Genomic DNA, 21,700 nt, shown 5'->3' with positions numbered 1-21,700 from the left:
CTCATTCCAAAGACCCTGCCCCAACACCGCACAGACAATCCTCCCAAACCCAAAATATCAGGAAAGTTAGCAAGAAGAAAATCTACCCTGACAACTAAGAGAGCACGGTGCAGCAGAACAGATCTCCTTGCATTAGAAGTGCTTTGATAGTATGTGTCGTACTTCCACGTCACATTGTGAGGACAGAATTGGAGCCTTGCTTCCAGAACTTTCCAAACATATTGACTCCATACTGTTGACCTGATAACTCATTTCAAGCCAATCCGGTATCACGCAAATCACAAGCCTTCAAACATGTAACATTTTGGAAGTTATCTTCCACCACTTCTGCGACATTTTCACAACTGTCCAAGAGCACAAATTGGGTTTCTGAGTACAAAAATGAATGAGACAAGACTTGAGAACTGTGTTGGAGTCAGCAGATCCTACTACTCTGTGATGGAGCAACTCGCTTCATTAGCAGAATATACCCTGGTTGCCTAGGGATTCCCAGTACATCGTTACTGGAAGAGCCTCATTCTTCCTCTATGCCTCCCCAAAATAGTATTTTGTCCTTTCTGTGGAATATTTAGTTTCATGCTATGGCCCCAAATCCCGTATTAGTTAGACTTCCTGGTATAATAACTCTGGACACTTTCCACCTCCCGAAGTCCACGGTGCAAAGTATCTTTTCTAGTCCTCGATCCTTTTCTAATTGAAGAAGAGAAGAAGTAAGAGGACCTGTGGACTAGGCAACACATGATATTGCTGATGTGACATTATGATCAGCCTGCTGGCTTGTACTCTCAGCTGCCAGGCCAGCTGAAGAGGGAAAGAAGGCTGAACTCCTCCTTCCTTTCCCTTTCACCTCTTCCCAGTGTCAACTTTCATAAAAACCTTTTAAAACATAATGCTGAAATCACTGTCCCTCCACCAAAGCTGACTGATACTGCCCCATGAGATATGAGAGCAGCAGATTAATAGGAAAGACACAGACAACCACCATAAGCTTTGATCTCTCCACAAACAAGGCTAACCAAGGTTACTGTCCCATACTATTAGCACCCAAAGAGCTTTCCAGGGAGGCATTCCTTCCAGGGGAAAAAGAATTAAATCAGTAACATATAACAAAATCAGAGCCATTACCTTTTCTTAAGACACTTTGATAATTTCTCTGGCTATGAAGTATGGGACAGGGGATGTTCTGCTACTTGCAAGAAAACAAATTTGCATGGTGTTCCCTGCATGCCTGCTTTGATGTGAAAGACTAACTGCCCTAGTGCTTCTGAAGACTGGCCGGTATTGCAATTCAGAACAAGTACCTTCAATGGAATTAGTGAGTAACTAGATCAAACTTTAGAACTGGAAATGTGAGCTTCAACCAAGTGAAAGATCTCTTCAAGTCATTTAATAAGAACCTGAAAGCTGGCCCTTTGCCAAAGAACAAGTGTAAAGTCAGGCTGCTATCTGATAGACTCTCAGTAAGACATATCACAAGCTTCTGATAATGGATGGATAGCCAGAAGACTGGGCAGAATTAAAGGCACTTTGCTTGCCTTCTAAAAATTTGCTTTCACTTGTTTTAACTGTGAGTCACAAATTACCATTCCCCTTTTCAGTACTAGCAACTCAGTTACGATGCCGAGCCTAAATGTGCTGTACAGGTAACAAGATCTATGTAATAACACTCCACGAACTAAATGTGAATTGCTTGACAGAAGCTACACTCTCTTTAGACTGTGGTCAACTGGTTCAAAAGAAACAGAAAGCCCTAATCCTTATTTTGACTTGTGAAGGGATTCTGTATCCTGTCTGGTCTTGACCAAGACTTCTCATCATCTCTTCAAAATGTTAAAAACTATTTTATTAAGGTGTTGTGAATTTAGAGTTTGTAAAGAACAGAACAAGTCATTACACACGGCTTCCATACAGGGCTTTTGATATTCAGTGTCCGCATTTTATGTCCAGAAAAGGGGCTTTTGATAGTCCCTGTTAGGTATTGCATAGATAGTTAATAATTTGATTTTAGCAAACATGGTTCTGAAGAAGACAAAAGCATTTTAGAAATATTTTATTAATCAAACAAATTAATAAAATGTAAAAAAACCTCCAGTCACTGTTATACTCTATAGATTTGCCATAAAAGACATTTGAAAGAATGGACTGACCAAATATTTCTTATTTCCAGTTCAGAAAAATATCTTCTGGTGACACAAATGCTCTAAAGGTCTGGAAAGATCACTTACTCCCTGCCATCTGCATTTGAAAAGCCCTTTCACAGTCTGCACGATCTCAATCAAAACGGGATGTTAGACAGGACAGAGCAGGTCACTGCAGGGAGGAAGGGGCAAAAAGCAATTGCTGCTTCCCACACAGGAACTGTTGTCCAGTATAAAGTGCGGATGTTCCAAAACATTTTTTAACTACAGCTCATGATTTTTATCTTTTTTCTGAACTTAGTACCATTTTGCACAGTGCGTTTATACACTTGCACTAATGAAATGAACTTTTAAAAGGAATGAATCTGGTTGTACCAAACACATATCTGTGAAGGTGTCATTATCATCTCTCCAGATCTGTAATTTGAGTATCTTTTTCTAAGCAGTATTTGACTAGTTTGGATTGCTCTGTGTAGACAGTACTCCATCTTGGTTACTAATGTTAATTACTGTCAGTTATCTGTCACAGGTGTCAGTGCACAGCTTTCACGGATTCTTCTGCTCTGTGTTAGCAGTTATTCACAGCATATGGAATGAGGATATAACCGACTGATTCACCCTTTCGGCATCAGGAGTATCTACAGTAGTTAAAAGTCTAAGAATGAAGCAGGAAAGTCTATAAAAGAAGGAGACAGAGACTTTTGAGCTGCTGCTGAGCTGACAGGACAGAGAACCTGTAGTACAGAGATGCCCACAACTACTCATCCGGGTGCACTGTGGCAAAATCAGCACACACGGCTTTGCTGTGCACTTGAGATTCTGTTGTGTATTTCAAACTACTTTGTGACTCTCTGGCCTAGAATTTTTTCCCAGAAGCCTTTGTTGTTTGTATGGTTTTGGTTGTGGTTTTCTTTTTTTTTTTTTTTTTTCCTCTCTGTGGTGTTATTTTATTATTATTATTTTAATAGAAAAAAGGCATGAAAATAGATTTTTTTTTTTCCCCTTGTGTAACAATGCCATGTAGTTACCTCCACTAAAGATTCAACATTATCTGGTAACCTCACTGTGACATTTCTATCTTCCTTCCCAGGCAATGTACTATAACAAGAATTTCAGGTGCCAGCACAGATTCTCATTAAATTTAGTACTGTTTAGCTGAAAGCATTGCCAAGGATAAGCTAGATTCAGTGTGCTAAATGAAAAGGAAAAAAAAAGATATGCCCTAAAAGTATCATTACTTCACAAAACACTTCAGATTATTTCAATCTTCTGTTCTAGTTTTAAGAAGTCAGGTGACATTTATAACAACAGAAATGTCTCTGGGAGTTCTGCTCGCATTCGAGAAAATAAAGATGGATATACTGTCTTCTCATTAACATCCTGGTTTTGTGCTCCATCTCACAGAGGGTTCTCTTCCAAACCTTTGCTTGCACAGTCACCACATATCGCCCAGTCACATCATGTCCAGCTGCAAACAGAAGAAACAGAATTGGAAGAAGTAGCATTGAATTCAAGTTATTTTGTACGTGTGTTTAGCATTTAGAAAACAAAGCAAATTCGGAAATCCTTATCATAAAACACAAATGGACTGCATAGAACTTAACAGTTCAAAACCACACAGAAAAAAATCTCATCTTCACATAATCGTATGTTCAATTTATAGATTTTAAAAAGCACAGTCTAAAAGTAGAAATCTGCCTGCTATTGAAACTTCTTTAAAGCTGTCTATGTTATCAGCCTAAGCCTTGGAGAAATATTTGTAACAACTCGCCAGTAAAAGTGGCTAAAATATTTATTAAAAATGCATCTTGAAATCTTTGAATTTCAGCAAGCCTATATAAAGAGGGTTAATTGAGAAGATTAAAACATCTTTTAAAAATGATTTTCAGTTTTCAATGCACATAAATAGCTGTTCTAGATTGACAAGCTTTGTTCAATGCTATTATAGTAAATTATAACAATCTGCTATCAAATGAGCAGCCTCATGGGCTCTTTTGAAACACACTAGAGGACATGTTTAACCTATGTAAACACCTGTGTAACTACATAACAGTGTTTGCCATCATGAAATTACACATCTGGTTACATTTACAATAGCAAATAAGTAATTTCACATGGCTCTTTCTGACTCAATTCCTTAGGTGTTTGCTAAGCCATGCACTCCAATTTACTGCTTTAAGAAGCACTCGCTGTCTCTCACTGCTCCTTGCAGTTACAGTTAAATTCGAAAGCCACACCATGTCTTTATAGTACTCACCAAATCATCAACATCACCACCTTCATCTGTGGGAGGCAGGGTTTCATTTTTCTTTTCTTTTGGAGCCAAGAACTGAAAACACAAACGTATTTATATGATACCAACAAAACACAGACCTTACATGTTAAATTAACAGATTGTCTCCTTTGTATATCTAAACAAATCCACCTGTTATTAAAAATTATGAATGAAGTTTGTTTTGTTTTCCACCATCCAAAATCATCATGAAGTACAGGAAATTTCTTAAGAATTGCTTTTAAGGGATTTCACAGTGAAGTGTTTTGAATCACAGACAAAAGGATATGGTTCTTCACACAACACATGGTTAAGCTGTAGAACGCACTGTAATAAGGATGCTGCAAATATTAGTCCCTAATCTCAGGAGGAGATGGGGAAAGTTCACAGAGGAAAAAATCCTTTGAAGCCAAAGTCCAGAGAAGCAACCTCAAGCACAGGGAGCACCGGAGACACCAGTGCCTGGAGCCTCCACCTGTGCACTTCTCCCTACCCGTCTGTTATTGCCCACTGTCAAACATGGGATTCTGGGCTAGACGGAAATTTTTTCCATTACAACATGGGCACATACATGTTCTTAAAAAAGACAATTTAAAAAGTAGTATTGTGTGTAACTACAAAATGCTAAAGGACAGCAAAGCGTGCCCCCATTGATATGAATACATATGTGAGCTGACCAACGGCTTGTTTAGCCAATTTCTTCAGTGTGACATTCTAGTTCTGTGTGGAACTTTCCCATTTAATTCAATTAACATTTAACAAATGAACAAAGACGCGATTTTTTTTTTTTTAGAAAAAACAACCCTCAAACACACAAGATGGTTAGAATGCCAGCCTTTAAAAATAGAAAATTCATTATGTAAAATTCTATTGCCGTAGATGCTGATACAACTCCCCATATGCCCTTCACTTAAAGCATGGCATCCACAAACACAAGATAAAGGTAAGTTGCTCAGATACTATAACAACTGAAATCAAACATACAGACAATAGCTGGAGTACAGCCACCTCTGAATTATTTGTCTCTTAGTGAAAAAAATAATTTAGCTAGAACGGCAGAAAAAAAATACAAGTACTTGACTCTTACTTAAAAAGGGTCTAGTTGCTTACAAGTGTTAGTTATGGTCTCTTTACCAGTATCCTTTCTATCAAATAATACATTTTCTTTTTCATACTAAAATGCACCAGAACAAGTATACAGAGCTGGGAACCACCCTGCCCCAGATAAAAAGATGTCTGTGAAGCTGGGGAGGAAGAAAAGCCACATTCCATGACTTTGAGTTCCATTATCACTAAATCAGAAATAGCTTATTTATAACTCTAGATGATGAAAGAGAACAACTAGCTAGAAAATAACCACATTAAACAGGCTATAAATACCTGGTAACTCCCGTGCAAACAGCTGGCTCCTGAAAGCAAGCTACTGTTTACCCGAGGACTCAAACTATAACAGACATAAGGTTGTGTAAAAGGTCATGGGATCCCTACCCAAGCACCATGAGTCTCTGAGACAACACACTTGTACTGTAAAAAGCTTACACACTATTTTACATAAATAAAATATTCTGCTTCTCTAGAGCAATAGTAACAGCTCTAGACAAGGTGTAAAACATGGAGAACTTACCTGCTGCATCCCGTTTGTGGGGAAAGTACCAGGTACCATACCCACCAGGATGAAAAACAAATACGTTGCTTTTGGTTAACACCAAAGACAGAGGATGTAGAAAACCTCTGCCTGGTTGTCTCACCACCCAAAGGTCAGACCTTTCCTACAGCCTAAGCAGGAACATCCAAGAGGAATGTAGAAAGCTTACTCCACAGACCACACTCATGTTTTAATGTGCTGACTTCAACTTATCATATAGATTTTGCAGCTGCAAAAAAAATGAGAAGGTGCTGGGGCCAGAAGGAATTAGAATTTCAAGGTGCTGTATGTCTGTGTATCTTTTTTTGGAACTTTTTCAGCAAATCTAGTAGTAATGTAAAGCACATACCATGAAACTAAAAGCTAATTACATTGTCAGCTCTGAAAGGCTTTTTGTGCCAGATCAAATGTCTTTTTAAACAGTTAATTAAGAGTCAAACGGTATTTCTGAAAGTAGCACATTTTTCAAAGTTTTCCAAATTAGCTTTTCCACACTAAATTAGGTAAAGAAAGCTAAATAAATGTATAATGAAGATTTGCAATAAATTGAAACTTGAAGTTTCCAGCAAATGCTGAACATCCAAAGCTGTTTTTTCTTCCAAAACCTGTTTTAAATTTATGCAAAAGAAACTACATATAATAGTTGTGCTGAAATCCACTATCTTTCCCAAGGCAACCAGAAAAAGCACTTGACATTTCTGTTCTTTTACCCTATCATACTCATGCTCTATAAAGAGTATTTCCACTATCAGAGGGGAAAAACAACAACCACCACCACCAAACCACACAACACTTAAAGTCCTTTTTCTCAGTGACAGGAAAATACACATGGATAACGTAGCTCAACCAAAAAGAAAATAAAATTGTTATGTGTTACCTGTCTAACAAGCAAACCTTGTATGTCTTTCTTTCTCCTTCAAAGAGCAACACTATAAACATGAAAACTTATACCAAAGCAGTCCTGAAACAGCTGTCAGCTAGCGATCCGCACACAAGAGAAAAGGCTTTTGTGTCACATCGGTCCGCACTAACAGCCAGTGCCTTGACCTACACATTTGCATGTGACCTGTTGTAGGGGTAAAGAAAACTTGCACCTTGCTCTGTTGTGTGACATTTTAAAAGATCCAATATAACCCTTTTGTGAAGGGTAACACCTTCAGTATAGAAAACAAACCATTTTTGCAGTCTAGTCTAGACATAAGAAAACGCTGGCTTTGTATGACACAGGAAACCTGTGGCAGGGTTTAACTGGACCAAGGAGGGTGAGATTTTAGACCAGCCCCATAACCTCAAGATAACATTTCCTGTCTCAGATCCAACTCCAAGAATATGCAGTCTTCCAGTTTCTTAAGTAAAAAGTCATATAAACCCTCAACAGCCAATGACAAATCAAGGCTCTGGGTTTGGATCTGAAGAGTGTGTGGGGAGGTGGTTATCTAGTGAATTACTGGGATTGCCGACTGCTTTGTTAGCAAAAGGTTTTATTCTGAAAGCCAAGGTAACTGCCATGTTAGAGAACTCTGTTGCACAGCTGATTTCATGCAATCTCTTTTATTCCCCTATTTTAAAGGGAAGTTATGGCTGTTGTAGGACCTCCAATCAATCACAAAAGAAGTTCCTGTATTACAACACCTGGCTGACTGCAAGATGACATTAAAATGGAAATGTTATTTTGAAGTTGGTCTACCAATCCTTAGCTCCAGCTTAGCCTGGCAGCTGTAAATCTAGTTCTTGGTACTCTATAATTTGTGCTATGTTCCTATAAAGGTACAGTATTTTTTAGCCACCACACGCTCACAGTTAAGACAACAAGTAAGGTCTTCAGAGCTAGTAAAGATTTCCTTAAGGAATAGTGGCTATTTCACACAGCATTAGCACATTTTGAGCATCAATGGTAGTTCCAGACTAGGAAGTGAAGTGCTCAAGAAACATCCTGTCTTTGGAAGTTTCCAAGTAAATTCACAGCATTTGGAATATATAACAAAAACTGATATTCTTTAAAACCACCACCGGGGAAAAAACACTGTTCTATACAATTATGTGTGATGAGAAAAAGCCAGTAGGGCCTTCATGTCTAGAAAAAAACATCATATTCTGCCATTTCTACTCTGCACACCTGCTTAGCTTTCTTAGTTTGTTAGCTTTTCATTTTCATGACATTTCTGTGCCTTCTTCACCTTGAGGTAAATCCTTACAGATGAAAAAAGCAGTTTCTAAATGACAAACTTTTAACCGCTCATTAATTCACTCATGGAGGACCTACTTCTACCCCCTTCTGGTTATTGCTAATGTAAAGCCTGGAAGTTGCAAAAATCAATGTGGCATCTTAGAAAAGCTGCTTCTCTGCAAAGTACTTAGTTATTTTAGCCACAGGTTTACCTTGAAGGGTCTGTAATACAAGGACAATCTTCCTCCCAAACTATTTAAAATCATGGCTAGCAGTCTGATACTAGAATGCTCATCTTAGACTCTCCACACAAATACCATTTTGGACAGCAACTCTGCTTTCCTTCAAACAGAAGGCACCACTCTGCCTGTTAGAATTCACTCCTTTGTAAGTGTGACATCCTTCGTTCATCACTGCAGTTACTCAAGTGTTATATTTCTGCAGAAAGAATACCTGCAAATACTCCCAAACTTTTGTTTCCAAAAGGATCTAATATGATCACCAATAATAATACCAGCAACAGCTATGATGCCCACCAATCCACAAGAGCTGCGCAAAGTGGAAAATACCGATATTGTTGCATACGTGGTGAAAACTATCCATAACAATTTTACATTGCTAGAGTTCAACCGCCTTTAGACAAAAAAGAATCCTGACTTTCAAACTTGTATGCTGACAATATCAGAATTCTATCTATGAAGTTCAAATACTGATCTTGCATATATAAATAATTGATTATTTCTGTTCCACTACACTGAGTTCCTAAAGTTCTTTTTCTTTGTAGAGGATAATTTCAGCTAATGATGCCAATACATGCTACTTTCTAAAGACCAATTAAAGCAAAATGTTTTAGGGAATTATTTTTGCTCTGAATTGAGGCAATTTCATACGGATCCTATTTCATTCACCTAAAGATTTATCCACATAAGAAGGCATCTTCTGTTCTACAGCACAGGCTCTATACAAATAGATGCTCATTAAAAAAACGATACCTTTTCAGCCTCTTCACTAGTCACTGAACTTCCTTCTGCTTCATCTTTAGTGATCAAAGAAATTCTGTCTAAAAAAAAAAAGACAAGATATAAAAACATCACTAGAAGGCTTCCCAAAACCACACTTAATGTTAGAAATGAAAAATTCCAGCTTCTGAATGTGTCATCATCACCAGTAAAAATTAAAAAAAATATTGCTCAAAGGAAAACGTGACTTGCATAAATGAGTCAACTATGATATAAAAATAAATTAATGAGCATATTCATAAGCTTGTGGAAGTATCCATTTAGGAAACTGCTAATATTATGACAATCAAACTAATGAGACACCAAAATCACAGATCACAGATTAAATGCTGAAAATCTGCCAGAAATTACATTTTTAGTCACTCACAGCATGCTCTCAGGTCCTTAATAGCCTTCAAAAATTAACTCCTAACCTACAAGCACTTATGCTGGGATTACCTACTGTCTGACTACCAAAGTGCTCTTTGGTTTTGCCAGCACCACCATTCAGTGACCTCCCTAAAAAAAAACCCAACAACTCAAACCTCAATTACTTTTTACCCCAATAGTTTTTCCAGTCTGGCCTATCACCTGGCTACATGAATGGCTGTGCCTGTGGGTGTGAGAGTGAAAAACAGGAGATTTGTAAAGGCTTCAGCAGAGGCACAGGTGTGAAACCATCTTAACGTGCCCACAGAACTGCATGGCAGGGTTTCATGAGACAAATGAACTTGTCAAACAGACCTGTCTTGCTCCTGGGCCACTAACTCATTACCTCAGGCCTGTCCTCTTTTGGGGACTGCAGTCGCTCCTGACAAAGCCCAATGCCACATTTGGTAGAAAAGAAGGGATGGATCATGTGGCAAAAAGCAGGGAAAACAAGATTTCTGCTTTTGATAGCAGCAAGCAAAAACAATTTCAGCTAACTAGTGAGAGCAGATCGATTATGCATAAAGCACCATGATTTTTTCATCTTCTCACAAGAATATAATCTATTTTGTATGAAAATACCATCTGTTTGTATTTGTAATTTTTTTTCTAAGAAAATATACTCCAGTTTGTTAAAAACCCTGGTTTGTACCAACTAAACAATACTAAAACAGTATTCTAGTATGGCTTTGGAAGATCCTAGTTTCCTGGCTGCAAAATTTGTTGGGTTTTTTGTGGTTGTTGGTTTTGTGGCTTTTTTCCAAATTTCTTCAGAGAAGGCCCCCCCAATACTACTGAATATCATATTCTTTCAGTGTTGCCTTGTGCTGTTGTTTTGGGTTCCTAAACAAATTCCTACCTTATATTTTGAAAATGCTGGACAAAGTAGGCATTTGAGACTGTCTGGAGTTTGTCACTTTGAAAGCGCTGTACAAAAGCATATCATTGCATTTTACAGCATGCACCCTTAAGAGATACAGCTGGGCATTGAACAGATTTTCTTAGCGCTGGCTCCAATTAAAAATGAGAGTATGACGTAAAAGACTTTTTTAGTCCACCAGGTTTCATATTTGTGAAAATGTTCCTTCATTTATCACTTGCGTAGTCTCTGAATGTCTTTCGGAATCACACTGCCTCGTATCTCCCAGTTTAATCATAGGTAGGTGTCATATTACCGCATACTCTGTCCTTCACGTTGCTTAAACACAAAATGATCAGTGACATATTTCAATGCTATCTATGCTTTTTTGAAGTTTAATTTGGAAGATTCTTTTTATATCCCTGCTGCATGAGTTTTTTCAACTTATTTTGAAATTCAGCTGAAATCATATCTTCTGCTCCTTACCCTGTAACATTTAATTTGTCTCTCTTCTTCCACAATTAATTTACCATTTCAACAAGACTTGGCAAGGCATTATGAATATTGCTGATACAAAACTAATAGTGCAGAAAAGGAAAGTGCAACATGAAAGTCTTTTTTTATGTTTTCAAACAGGCTGCAGGAACGAACCATACCAAATACTGCTCTGAGCTTAGTTTAAGTGTCCCGTTGCTAACAAGGTTTGCTCTTACATAACATTACATAATGGATAATAGAACAAGAAATACTTTTTTATTTTTTAAACACCATTCTACCTTGTATTATGATCTCCCAGAAATCAGCTAAGGCTTTATCTTCCATCTTTGATTTCAGGGCCTGCAGAAAATCATTAAAGCACTGCACCTTGGAGAGCTGAAAAAAATAACAGCAATGATAACAGAGAAATATTAAAGGAGCTTAATACAGAGCACTGCAAACTTAATTCTTCATTAAGTCATCCAACACAGTGAACACAAAGGTCAGTACAGATTTTGGGGTTTATCCCTACTAAAACCAAGAGTTCCAAGGAAAGGTGAGGCACAAAAACTGCCTTTCAGAAGGCTAGAAAGACTTGCTTGCAACTAGATTTACTTAAGAAGAAATTGGTAGGATCATTTATTTTTCTTTTACAAGTATCAGGTTGAAGACCTTGTGGTTTTATGTTTAAAAGCAAACAAACAGCAACAAATAATACCAGAGATGATAATCCACATTCCAGTAATAAAGAAACATAAAATGTAAATATCTTTCTAAACTTTAATCTGTGTAGACTTTAAACTACAAATCCATTTTTTTTTGCTCTAGCAATAAATTACCAAGTTTCTAATATAGCAAATAGGTCTATCATGTCTTTAATTTGAAAGAGATGAGAGTTTTCACATATTAACATTACCTTAATGGCTTCCTCTCTGAAAACTCTGATACAATTGATCCCTTTCATGTAATACTGTGAACCTTTATTTTCCAGGAACTGATGAATGCGGTTTATCAACTGCTGACTCACTGAAAGACAAGGAGAAATAAATAAATCCAAGAATGTACATGTCTCTTTTTCTATTCCACAGGCATCAAAAGAGTTAATCATACCCATAACACCTCAAGCTACTCAAGCTGATAATTGTTATTTAAGCTACTGACAATTACTTCAGCCTCTCTGGAAAAGCTAGATATAGAGCAAGAAACCCAAGCACTGCCAAGGCAAAAGTCTTTCCCTTCCCTCAAGGCCAAGAAAAAACAGCACTGGCCTAGCTTGTTTGATACAAAGTAAAACCAGAGCACTGGGGATCCTAAAACTGAGGAGGTCATGTTTCACAACACAAACAGATGCCCTAAATGTCCTTTGAAATACACGCGTATTTCAATAAAAGCATTAAATTTACGATGAAGGTCTAATAATGTCAAAACAACAGCTGTAGGGTGATTGCAGTTAAAAGACTACCTTGTTGTTACTGACATTAGAATATTATCTTGTCTCTCTACAGGTAGTTTGATGATTTTTTTCATCAGGGCAATGCTGATTATGCAGATAAGCGTTATAAACTGTGCATGCTTGACAGAGAGAAGCAGAGGCAAACAATGAGACTTGTACCAACCAGAAGGGAAACACCAGTTTCACCCTCACTGTTGAGCTCCTAAAAGGTAGGCAGCCATAAACCCCTGCAAATGCAACAAGTGAAAACATCCCCAAAAGCTCTGCAAGGCCAATTCACACCTGCTGGATTTTAGTCCTTTATTTTCATAGAATAATAGAACACCAGGTTGGAAAGGACCACAATGATCATCTGGTTCAACCCTTCTTGGCAGAAGCACAGTGTAGACAAGATGGCCCAGCACCCTGTCCAGCTAGAAGTGTCCAATGCTGGGGAATCTACCCTTTCCCTGGGGAGATCATTCCGATTTTATTCACATTTACTTACAGGAGAGGAACTCTCCAATTTTACTTTCTGGCAGGCACCTCAGCCTGAGCAAAGAAAAGTGTGAGGAGTGTACGTACAACACTGATCCACAAACTCAGAAGCACTGTGAGAAGGTTGAGTAGGAACTGAGAGTCCACTGCCTCTCTCAAAAAAAAGATGATGTGGGTTAAGAACAAACAAACAAAAAAGTACATCTTCAAACAGAACCAGTTAACCCCTTTGCCACGGGCTGCTGTGGAATACTTGAAGTTTTAACAGCTTAAAAAAATGCTTGAACAAATTCTTGGAATTCTTAGAAAAGGAACCCTATCCAGGGAGATTGAAGATGATGTTGTCATTGAGGAAGAAAATGCAGGAAAGCATTCTGGACAAGTCACAGCATCTGCTTGTCCTGTTCTTGTACTGTTAAAGGAAGGTTACTGGATCGGTAGAACCTTTAGCCTGACCTATAGCCCTTATGTTCAGATGTTATGGGCATATATGTCACTGCAACTTGGAAACAACATGGAAAATAATCTGCTGGAGTGGTGGACGAAACCAGGATAAGTAAACACAGCAGGAAGCAAACATTGTTTAAATACTGTATTCCCCTCTGTCCACTCTAAGCATTCACAGCTCTAGCTGTTATATTTATGTTCTACAAAATGTCTAATTGAACTGAATCTGAAGGACAGAACCCTGAAAAGCGTGAAACAAGGGAAGTCTGATAATTCTCCCGCTAGCTTTTGACCCTACAGAGTGTCTAGAAAAGGAGGTGGCTGATGGTTCTGTGCAACAGTGAGCTCGAATGCCTGCTGCTTCAGGGGCCAGCAGCTCACTCTGCCTATTTATTTACCAGTAGCTGACAAACTATATTGAAGTCTCACTACTTAAGCTCCCCAAGTTAAGTCAGCCTATTTTTTTCATGGTTAACGATTTTGTCATTAAATGTTCTAATTTCTTATGAATTGCGCTAATAAAACCAAGTCCTGCTGGTATTTTCAGTGGTGGTGTTGTGGGTTTTTTTTCTTTTAGTGCTGCCTTTTCATTGATGTTTTAAATTAAAACCCCAGGCGCTATGAGGGTGCAATAAAAGTCTTTATTGTCAGAATGATTCCAGCATACTCTTTGAAATTATCAGACACTTTACTTCTTTTGCATTTATTTTTTTTTAAGTCTTTTTTCCATTTGATTGCACTGTCAGGCGTAAGAAGAAAAGACTTTTTCTTGCTACTGACTGTGAGCCGCCTCCTTTTGAAATCTGTTGTAAGGAACTAAAAAAGCTCTACAATGCTTTAGTAGGCACCAAAAGACCACAATATAGGCACGAAAGAGGTTACATGGCAACAATATTTTAAGTCAGATTCTTCAAACATCTTGAAACGGCTCAGCTAAAATTGTATCTGTCCATTTGGTCTCACTTAAGTGACAGGCCAATGATTGATGAATCTAACATAGATAAAATCCCCGTGTTATGATTAGACCACCAAATTACTTCAGGAGGGCAAAGACAACACCAGAGGTGGTAGGCAATGATTATAACTGGGAGTTCTCTGAAGTGAACTCTGTTCCTTTACACTTCTTGTCTGAGAACTTTATAGATGTCCTGATACCAGTCATCTGCCTTTCCATTAGTCCAAATCTTTGGGTTTGGGTGCTGCAAAAAGTAAATGTCCCTGTTTTTGGAGAAAGGCATAAAGATGTCTGTCTAACTAAGCTGTGCATTAACTCTGATGCGTCCCAGACAAATCTCAAGCATTGGGTTTTTGAAGAGCAGATCCCAGAGTTATAAACTGACAGTCTATTCAGGCTAACACTGTAGAATAATAACTTTTTTCCTTCTCTCCCAGCTTCCCCAATCCCCCACACAATGGTAAGGAAGTAAAAGAACAAACTGCTACATTTTGCATTAGCTGGAATTCCAGCACTCCTAATAACCATCACATTCAGCTGATCTCACAAGAAATCTTTATCTCCTGCTTCCTCCTTCTACTGTACCTGATTGGTAGGATAACAAATACAGTGATTTAAGACTGGATAACTACAGGTTAAAAAAATAAATAAATAAATCTTTGAATACAATATATTTTTTTTCTAACAGGATTTAATCCCTTCCCCACTGGCATCCAGACACATTCTCTACCCTAAAATACACTCACCAATGCTGTCACTTCTTGTGAAGCATGTCATGAACAATCATATTCACTTGTTATCTCTGAATAGTTACAGTACAAAAGTGTACTTGTATTTTCGTGTTTGTTCAGTCCGGTCCTTGGTCTTGATTACTATGCCAACCAGATTACAGAATAATAATAGATAAAACTGTATTATAGTCCCATTTCTATTCCTTGGGGATTTTTTTCCCCCCTAAAAAAAAAAATCACATTAAAGAACACAGTTCTTTCTGTAGATCAAAGACTCCTATTTTTACCAATCTTTTGATTTATCCACTGGTGGTGGTAATGATTTGTATTCATGGACGATACTTAAAGTAAGAGTCACTGACAAAGCAGCTAAATCACTTGATAATTAATTTTAACCTATTGCTCTCTAAGTATAATCTTTTTGTAACTGAAAAGAAGGAAGAGATTCAAAATTGAAAACTGTCCTAATTTTTAAGTACTTCCTTCATCTTTAAATCAAGAAACAACAACTTCAAGGTCAAGAGCTGTTGATACCTCCAGTATCCTATGAGGTGCTGTTCAGTTTTGAAATGGTCTCTCTAAGTAGCCTGTGGGTATCAAAATGAACGATTTAGGCTGGCATATTTGAAGGACGTGGCCCAAATCCCTACTCAAACCAGGGTCGCTGTGGATCAGGTGTTGACGTAGCTCCAGAGATGAAGAGTATTCAGGTTCTCTGGGCCCCTCTCTCGATGTTTAACTACCATCATTGTGATTTTTTTATTATTTTTTTCCTCATAACATCTAATTCAAATTCTGTTCGTTGCAAATCAGAGCTCACCCAATGACTATGCCCTTCAAAGACGAATCTGGCTTCATCTTCTCTGTGAAGCAGACATCCAGAAAACTTCAAAGTGATTTTATATACTCAAGTATTTGGTTTGCAAATACTTTTCTAATGACTGAATCATTTTCATCAAACCAGTCACTGCATTTGGCCTACCTAGCAGTAGAGCATGAATAGTCTCCGAAATACAGAAAAACATCCAGGAAGATAAAAATGCAGATGAACTGCAAAGACATACACCAACAAAAAGTGAAGTAAATACTATTTTTTTTTCTAAAATTATCTTAGGTCTAGAAAGGTAGTTAACTATACACATTTCTACAGAAAATCTCAGAATAAAATGTCATCCTTCTTGCAACTAATAAATCCCCATTGCAAATCTCTTATACCCAATGCTTTTATGCATACAAAGCATTCAGTGCAAAGCCAGTGTTTTACATTTTACTAAAGAAGCTATCTACAGCAAACGTGTGGCACCTTAGGCACAACAGAGTATTTGCTGAAATCTTCACATGCAATTACTGACTCTTAACTTTTTTTTCTAGGAATGCCTATGAATAAAAATATTAACAAACTTTCTATAAATATAAAAATGAGCATTTGGTACAATTTGTCTCTGGACATTTTTTCTGATGTCTGCAGTTGTCATTGCAGATTTCCCTCTTCACTGACAATCAGTAAAATAAAATAAGCTCTTTCAACTACAGGACTTCAGACATCAAGTTCTCAGATAGGAGTCCTGTAAAATGCAATGAAATCTGGCCTATAAACTTGCACAGAAAATTTACAAATCATAGAAAAAACTATGCATGTGTCAGTATCCTTTTTTTACCCTCCATTAAGCCATTCTATCTTCTACATAAGTGTATGAAAAGACAATAGCCTATAACAGGCACTTTCTGCTCTCCAGAAACACAGTCATGGATGGAAACCTGTAAACAGTCCAAGAGAATAAACTGGTTGCCATGTGGCTACTCCTTTGGCATTACAAAGATGGCACTCACTGCATTTGAGAATCTTTGTAGTGACAGCAATGAAGAAACTCATTGTCCACTATTGGGAGTAATGATTGGATCCTACTCACGGAAACTAATCTATTTTATTTGCACTCAGTGACAAAAATACCAGGAGATGTTACCAGAAGACTGTTCTTTGGAATGACTGTGTGCTTGTAACCTGCTCAAAATAAGACCTGCATTGAATGACATCTCTCTGGCCACAAATGCAAATAAGAAAATAAAGATGTCTGGAGGGGAAACACAACGCTAGCTACACGAGCAATCAACATAAACCAGTAAGTTGACACCATCACACACAACTCATCATCGAAGCTGTAAGTGGATCCCTACTGTAATAAACTGCACAGATGTGATTCTGTGAGATGTCAATTCAAAACAAAGTTGATTACTGTTTAGGAAATGAGTGGCCAGTCTCAGAAAACCTATCCCTAAGACCACTACCAATTTGAAACTCTCAGATTTTCTGAAAATATATATTTACACATGGATGACCCAGGTTCCACTAACAGCAGACATGTCGTTTCTCCTGGTCTGGTCTGCTCTGCTGCGGGACACGGCATCAGACACGGGCTGTCCAACCCGCACTGAGGCTTCTCCTGTGAGCAGCACAAACCCTGTAGGCTCTGTTCAGTTTGGAAGACTGCACTGGCTGCCCTTTTTACACAATAAAGAAGCAAACCAGGATGTAACCCAGTAGTTCTCCTGTCTGCATCCTTAAACATACAATGTGATTTTTTTTCCCCAACAAACTATTTTAACACCACAGACCATCCTTTTCTGTAAAGATATTTTACATTTCACATGTTCTAGCAGAGGAATAAATGCTTCCTCATTAAATACAATAGAAAATTATACTAAAAAAACCCCTTAGAACTACTGAATACTTTTAAGGCAGAATTTACTATTTACATAACCAGAATGCAATACAGCAAGACACTAAAAACATGCCTGGAATGTTTTATGTATTAAGCTACCTAAAAGGCTCCAAAGCAGAAAAAGGATTATACAGAAGAAAACAAATAGTATGCAGACCATGTTTTTATTTATAGTGGCTTCTACTTCTCCTTTAAATGGGTGACTGCACTACATTCTAACTAACTACACCTCATAATTACAGAGCAGATCACACATAAAATAGAAGCCAATTGCTCAAAATTTCAGAAGCCATCCAAACATGTACTGCAGTTATCTGCAGCACAGCTACCAAATGGATATACTTAAGCACTCTTTAGTTAAATCATTTTCAAGGGTAATCACCGTACTTATTTCTGCCTTAGAGCTTCCTGCCTGATAAAATTAATTACTGTAACAAACTAGTCAACTTTCAGCTTCTGTGTTCCAACACATTGCGCAGTGTTGTTTTACTGTATCTTAATATCTGAAATTTGAGAACACAATTCCAAATATTTTTTCAATAAACCATTTCTTTGAGAGCTAATGCAAAATCCATGTAAAACTAGCTGGCTTATAGGTCTGGAAATTCTGGAGAGAAATAGCTATGTAGGATTTAACAGACTGTATCACAAATCAATCTACTACTTAACACCCTCCTCAAACTATGTCCAAAAGGACCAAAGGCCTTGTTGAAATAACTAGCACCTCACGCCAGTTCCTCTGCAAATCTTTTTGGTTGAAAAGAAGCGCTATGTCAGTGGCTATTTGGCAGATGAGGTTTATCTTGCCACAACTTTCAAACACACTTTAAAAGAAAAAATGACCCCATCCATCTTGTGCATTCTAGCTTTGGATTGCCTATATCTCTATATAGCTATTCCAGCAGGGAAATACCATACAAGTGAATGATAATTCCATTGCATTTTCAGACTTAGGGAATGCAAGACAGGGGCTGACCTGTGCTTTGTATTCTTCCTCGCCTCTGTATCAAAACCCAGTTTTGCTGTACACTGAGAATGGGCTCAGTGCACACAGAGCCTCCTCTCAGCTTTAAGTCACATACTACCTGCTCATTACACTCTAAATACACCTGTGCTTTCTTCAGCTCACAACAAACACTAATAAACTATCTCTGCATGTAAAAATGTAAAACCCAGGCATCAGATTCCTATTTCTTCATAGAACAGAATAAGTAGGCAGCAGCAAACAGGTTTCTCACACCGCACACAGCCAACAGCCCTCCACTCTGAGCCAGAAAGATCCCTTGAAGCCAAATGAGAAGCTGGTGCCCAGTCTGAACGAGGCAGTCAGTCCGTAGCAAGGGATCTTCAGCTGGAAACACCTGAGGAGTCGCTCAGATGCCTCCATGCAGCTCTCTAGTGCCCCCTTACACAAACACGGGTATCTGAGACTTCCAAATGGGGAAGGCAAATACTGACATGGGAATTACAAGTGACACCTTTCTTTGCTGAGTGGCACTAGAAGCTAAGCAGTAAACTCCAGAGCATCTCGCGTAGCACTAGAAACTCATGTTTAGACAAATGGATTGCATTTACTGAACCCTGAAGATGCTACTAAATATAATTAATATAGATAAAAGTCATTTACCATCTTTGAAGTCGGTATTTTTCTGCCTCACCAGAATTCGGAAATCTTCTGCTGGATTAACACTGCCAACCTACAAAAGGTCCAAAAATGATACAATGATATGCCAATACCCATCTCTTCTTTCTTGCAAGGCAATAAGAGTCTTTAAATTTCTGTTTACTTTAATATGGAAACAGAAGCTCCACAATTCTCTGCATGCAGACTGATAAAACAAAAGAATGTCTTACAATGTGTGTTAATGCGCAGGACCCTTTGCAAAGGTTAGTTATGTCATGAGCAAGATGAATTTACACTTACTATGCTGCACTCTTATAAGGCAACCACATTCTCTGGGGTTTAGAGGTCAGAAGCGCAATCATTCAGGCTATCTGCTAGTTCAGCTTTGAGACTCTCTGCAGCACAGGCTTCTTACTAATCTTGACAGATGCTTAATGAGGAATGGGAGCTCCCAGGCACGTGGGTACAGAATCATTGGTTTGACACTCTGGTGCACTCAATTCATCTATCCTTTCTGGCCCAGTCTGACATCTTAAAGCTGAAGCTCTAAATGGGCCTACAAGTACAGAAACCTTACAAAGGAACTAAAACCAGGTCAAATATAAATAAATTTCTACTGAAAAATAGATGCAATAACTTTGGAAAAAAAAATACATTGCTTAATATTTCCTTTCAGGAATCAAAATTCTCCTAAGTTTATTTGAAAATGTTATGCTTTGCTGTCAAAATAATTCTTTGATCATTCGATAAGCTTTAAGCTTCCTTGGTGTCTTTCTGCTTCTTTTAAATCTGGCAATGCCACTTTTCAGGAAAAATCAGAAGTGTATATTAGGAGTACAAAACATTTAAATCCTTTCAGATTTAAAATATGTTTTAAAAATCTCAATCATTCATTTTAAAAAACAAACTTAAAGAATAGTTTGAAAATCAAGTTATCACCTTTTTCCTTGTAATTCGAAAAAAATCAAATAAACGTGCATAGTTATGACACTGGCTTCATCTACCCATGTACACAATATCTGGAATGAAGTTACACATTTAACCTACCAGCAAGATGAAGCCAGATTTGCGATTTAGAACCCCAACCAATGCAGAGAACAGTCTCTAAAACCACAGTAATACCTTTGATTAATTATACAGAGGGAACTTCTCTGTTGCAGATGATATGAAAGAGAACAAGAACAAAATTCAACCACTGAACCCCAAATCTGATATTCTGTTTTCCTCAGATCCTCAGACTTGCCCTTTAGATCTCTAGACAATGGGGGAGAATTCTGTCCTAAAATATCCCAGACTGATGGAAACTTGTACTAACAGACACCTAAGGGCAGAAAAATTTGTCTTTACAATCTCCAGCAGACTCTCAGATCCACAAGTAGACAATATTTCAGTCATGTTTCAGCTAGAAACTGTCCTTCTATCAGGAATACTGTATATTCACTATAATACGCTTAGAGAAATTAATCTTCCCATTTAATAATCAGATTTGTAAAAATATGCTTACAGAGGTGACGCTGCCTTCAGCAAGCTTCATGATGCTAAAGCTACCTTCCTCATCTTCAATTTTGGGTTTCTTAGGGTTGGGTCCATCTTCACTGCTGCAAATGAGGACAAAAATCAATATAAACACTTAAACTGAACTGTCCTGCCTACTAAGTAAGGAGTCAGTAAATTAATGAAATATAAGCTGAACACTGGACAAAATTTCATTTACAGCTATTCCCAAATGAACAGTACTCCATGCCTCATTTTCCCCCACTGGCTGCACAAAGCAGATAGCAGAAACAGAGATCAAACTTAATCTTAGTGTAAAGCAAAAGCACCACTGTTGAAGGTACGAGATTATTCACGCTTATTTCAAGAGTGAATTTACACATACACATCATCTCCACCTTTCTAAATACATAACATTTCCAGGTACTTTATTTGGAACCTGTATATTGAGTTAACCTTAATAATTTCAAGTGTATGATTTACAGTAGATTACATGACATTTGGCCTTCTCACCGGATCTTCTTAACATGAAATGGCAATGAAACTTAACATTTAAGTAAGAAATTCATTTACTCTTCAAAAATTACCTGCTAGTTCCTGCCTTGGAATTGATGATAGCTACTACAAATGAGTCTAATGACCTATATTCTCCATCAGCACACAAGAGCTTTATAAACTTCCACTTACAGCAGTCAAAACCTGGTAGGCAAGCCCCAATTAAGCATGTAAGAACACTCTTAGGACATTTTAAGCTACATCTCAAAATGCTTTCAAACTAGTCTTTGTAATTTCTAAAAAGCTAATTGTGATTTTA

At 37.7% G+C, this 21,700-nt stretch overlaps 1 protein-coding gene across 1 annotated transcript in view; it reads right to left on the bottom strand.

Moving 5' to 3' along the window:
* Nucleotides 1–2,034: 2,034 nt before the first annotated feature.
* XRCC5 (X-ray repair cross complementing 5) overlaps nucleotides 2,035–21,700 on the bottom strand; it is a 50,947-nt gene continuing 31,281 nt past the window's right edge. Inside the window, exons 15-21 of the mRNA XM_065070660.1 lie at nucleotides 20,897–20,990; nucleotides 19,396–19,465; nucleotides 11,902–12,011; nucleotides 11,285–11,381; nucleotides 9,215–9,282; nucleotides 4,396–4,467; nucleotides 2,035–3,606 (exon numbers count right to left, since the gene is read on the bottom strand). Of these exons, the coding sequence (XP_064926732.1) occupies nucleotides 3,592–3,606; nucleotides 4,396–4,467; nucleotides 9,215–9,282; nucleotides 11,285–11,381; nucleotides 11,902–12,011; nucleotides 19,396–19,465; nucleotides 20,897–20,990 (526 nt within the window). The 3' untranslated portion in view covers nucleotides 2,035–3,591. The remainder of the gene's footprint in view (nucleotides 3,607–4,395; nucleotides 4,468–9,214; nucleotides 9,283–11,284; nucleotides 11,382–11,901; nucleotides 12,012–19,395; nucleotides 19,466–20,896; nucleotides 20,991–21,700) is intronic.

Source organism: Columba livia, chromosome 7, assembly GCF_036013475.1.
Source record: "Columba livia isolate bColLiv1 breed racing homer chromosome 7, bColLiv1.pat.W.v2, whole genome shotgun sequence".
Taxonomy (NCBI): Eukaryota; Metazoa; Chordata; class Aves; order Columbiformes; family Columbidae; genus Columba; species Columba livia.
The sequence above is the reverse complement of the archived record's forward strand: the minus strand, read 5'-3'. Positions and strand labels throughout refer to the sequence as shown.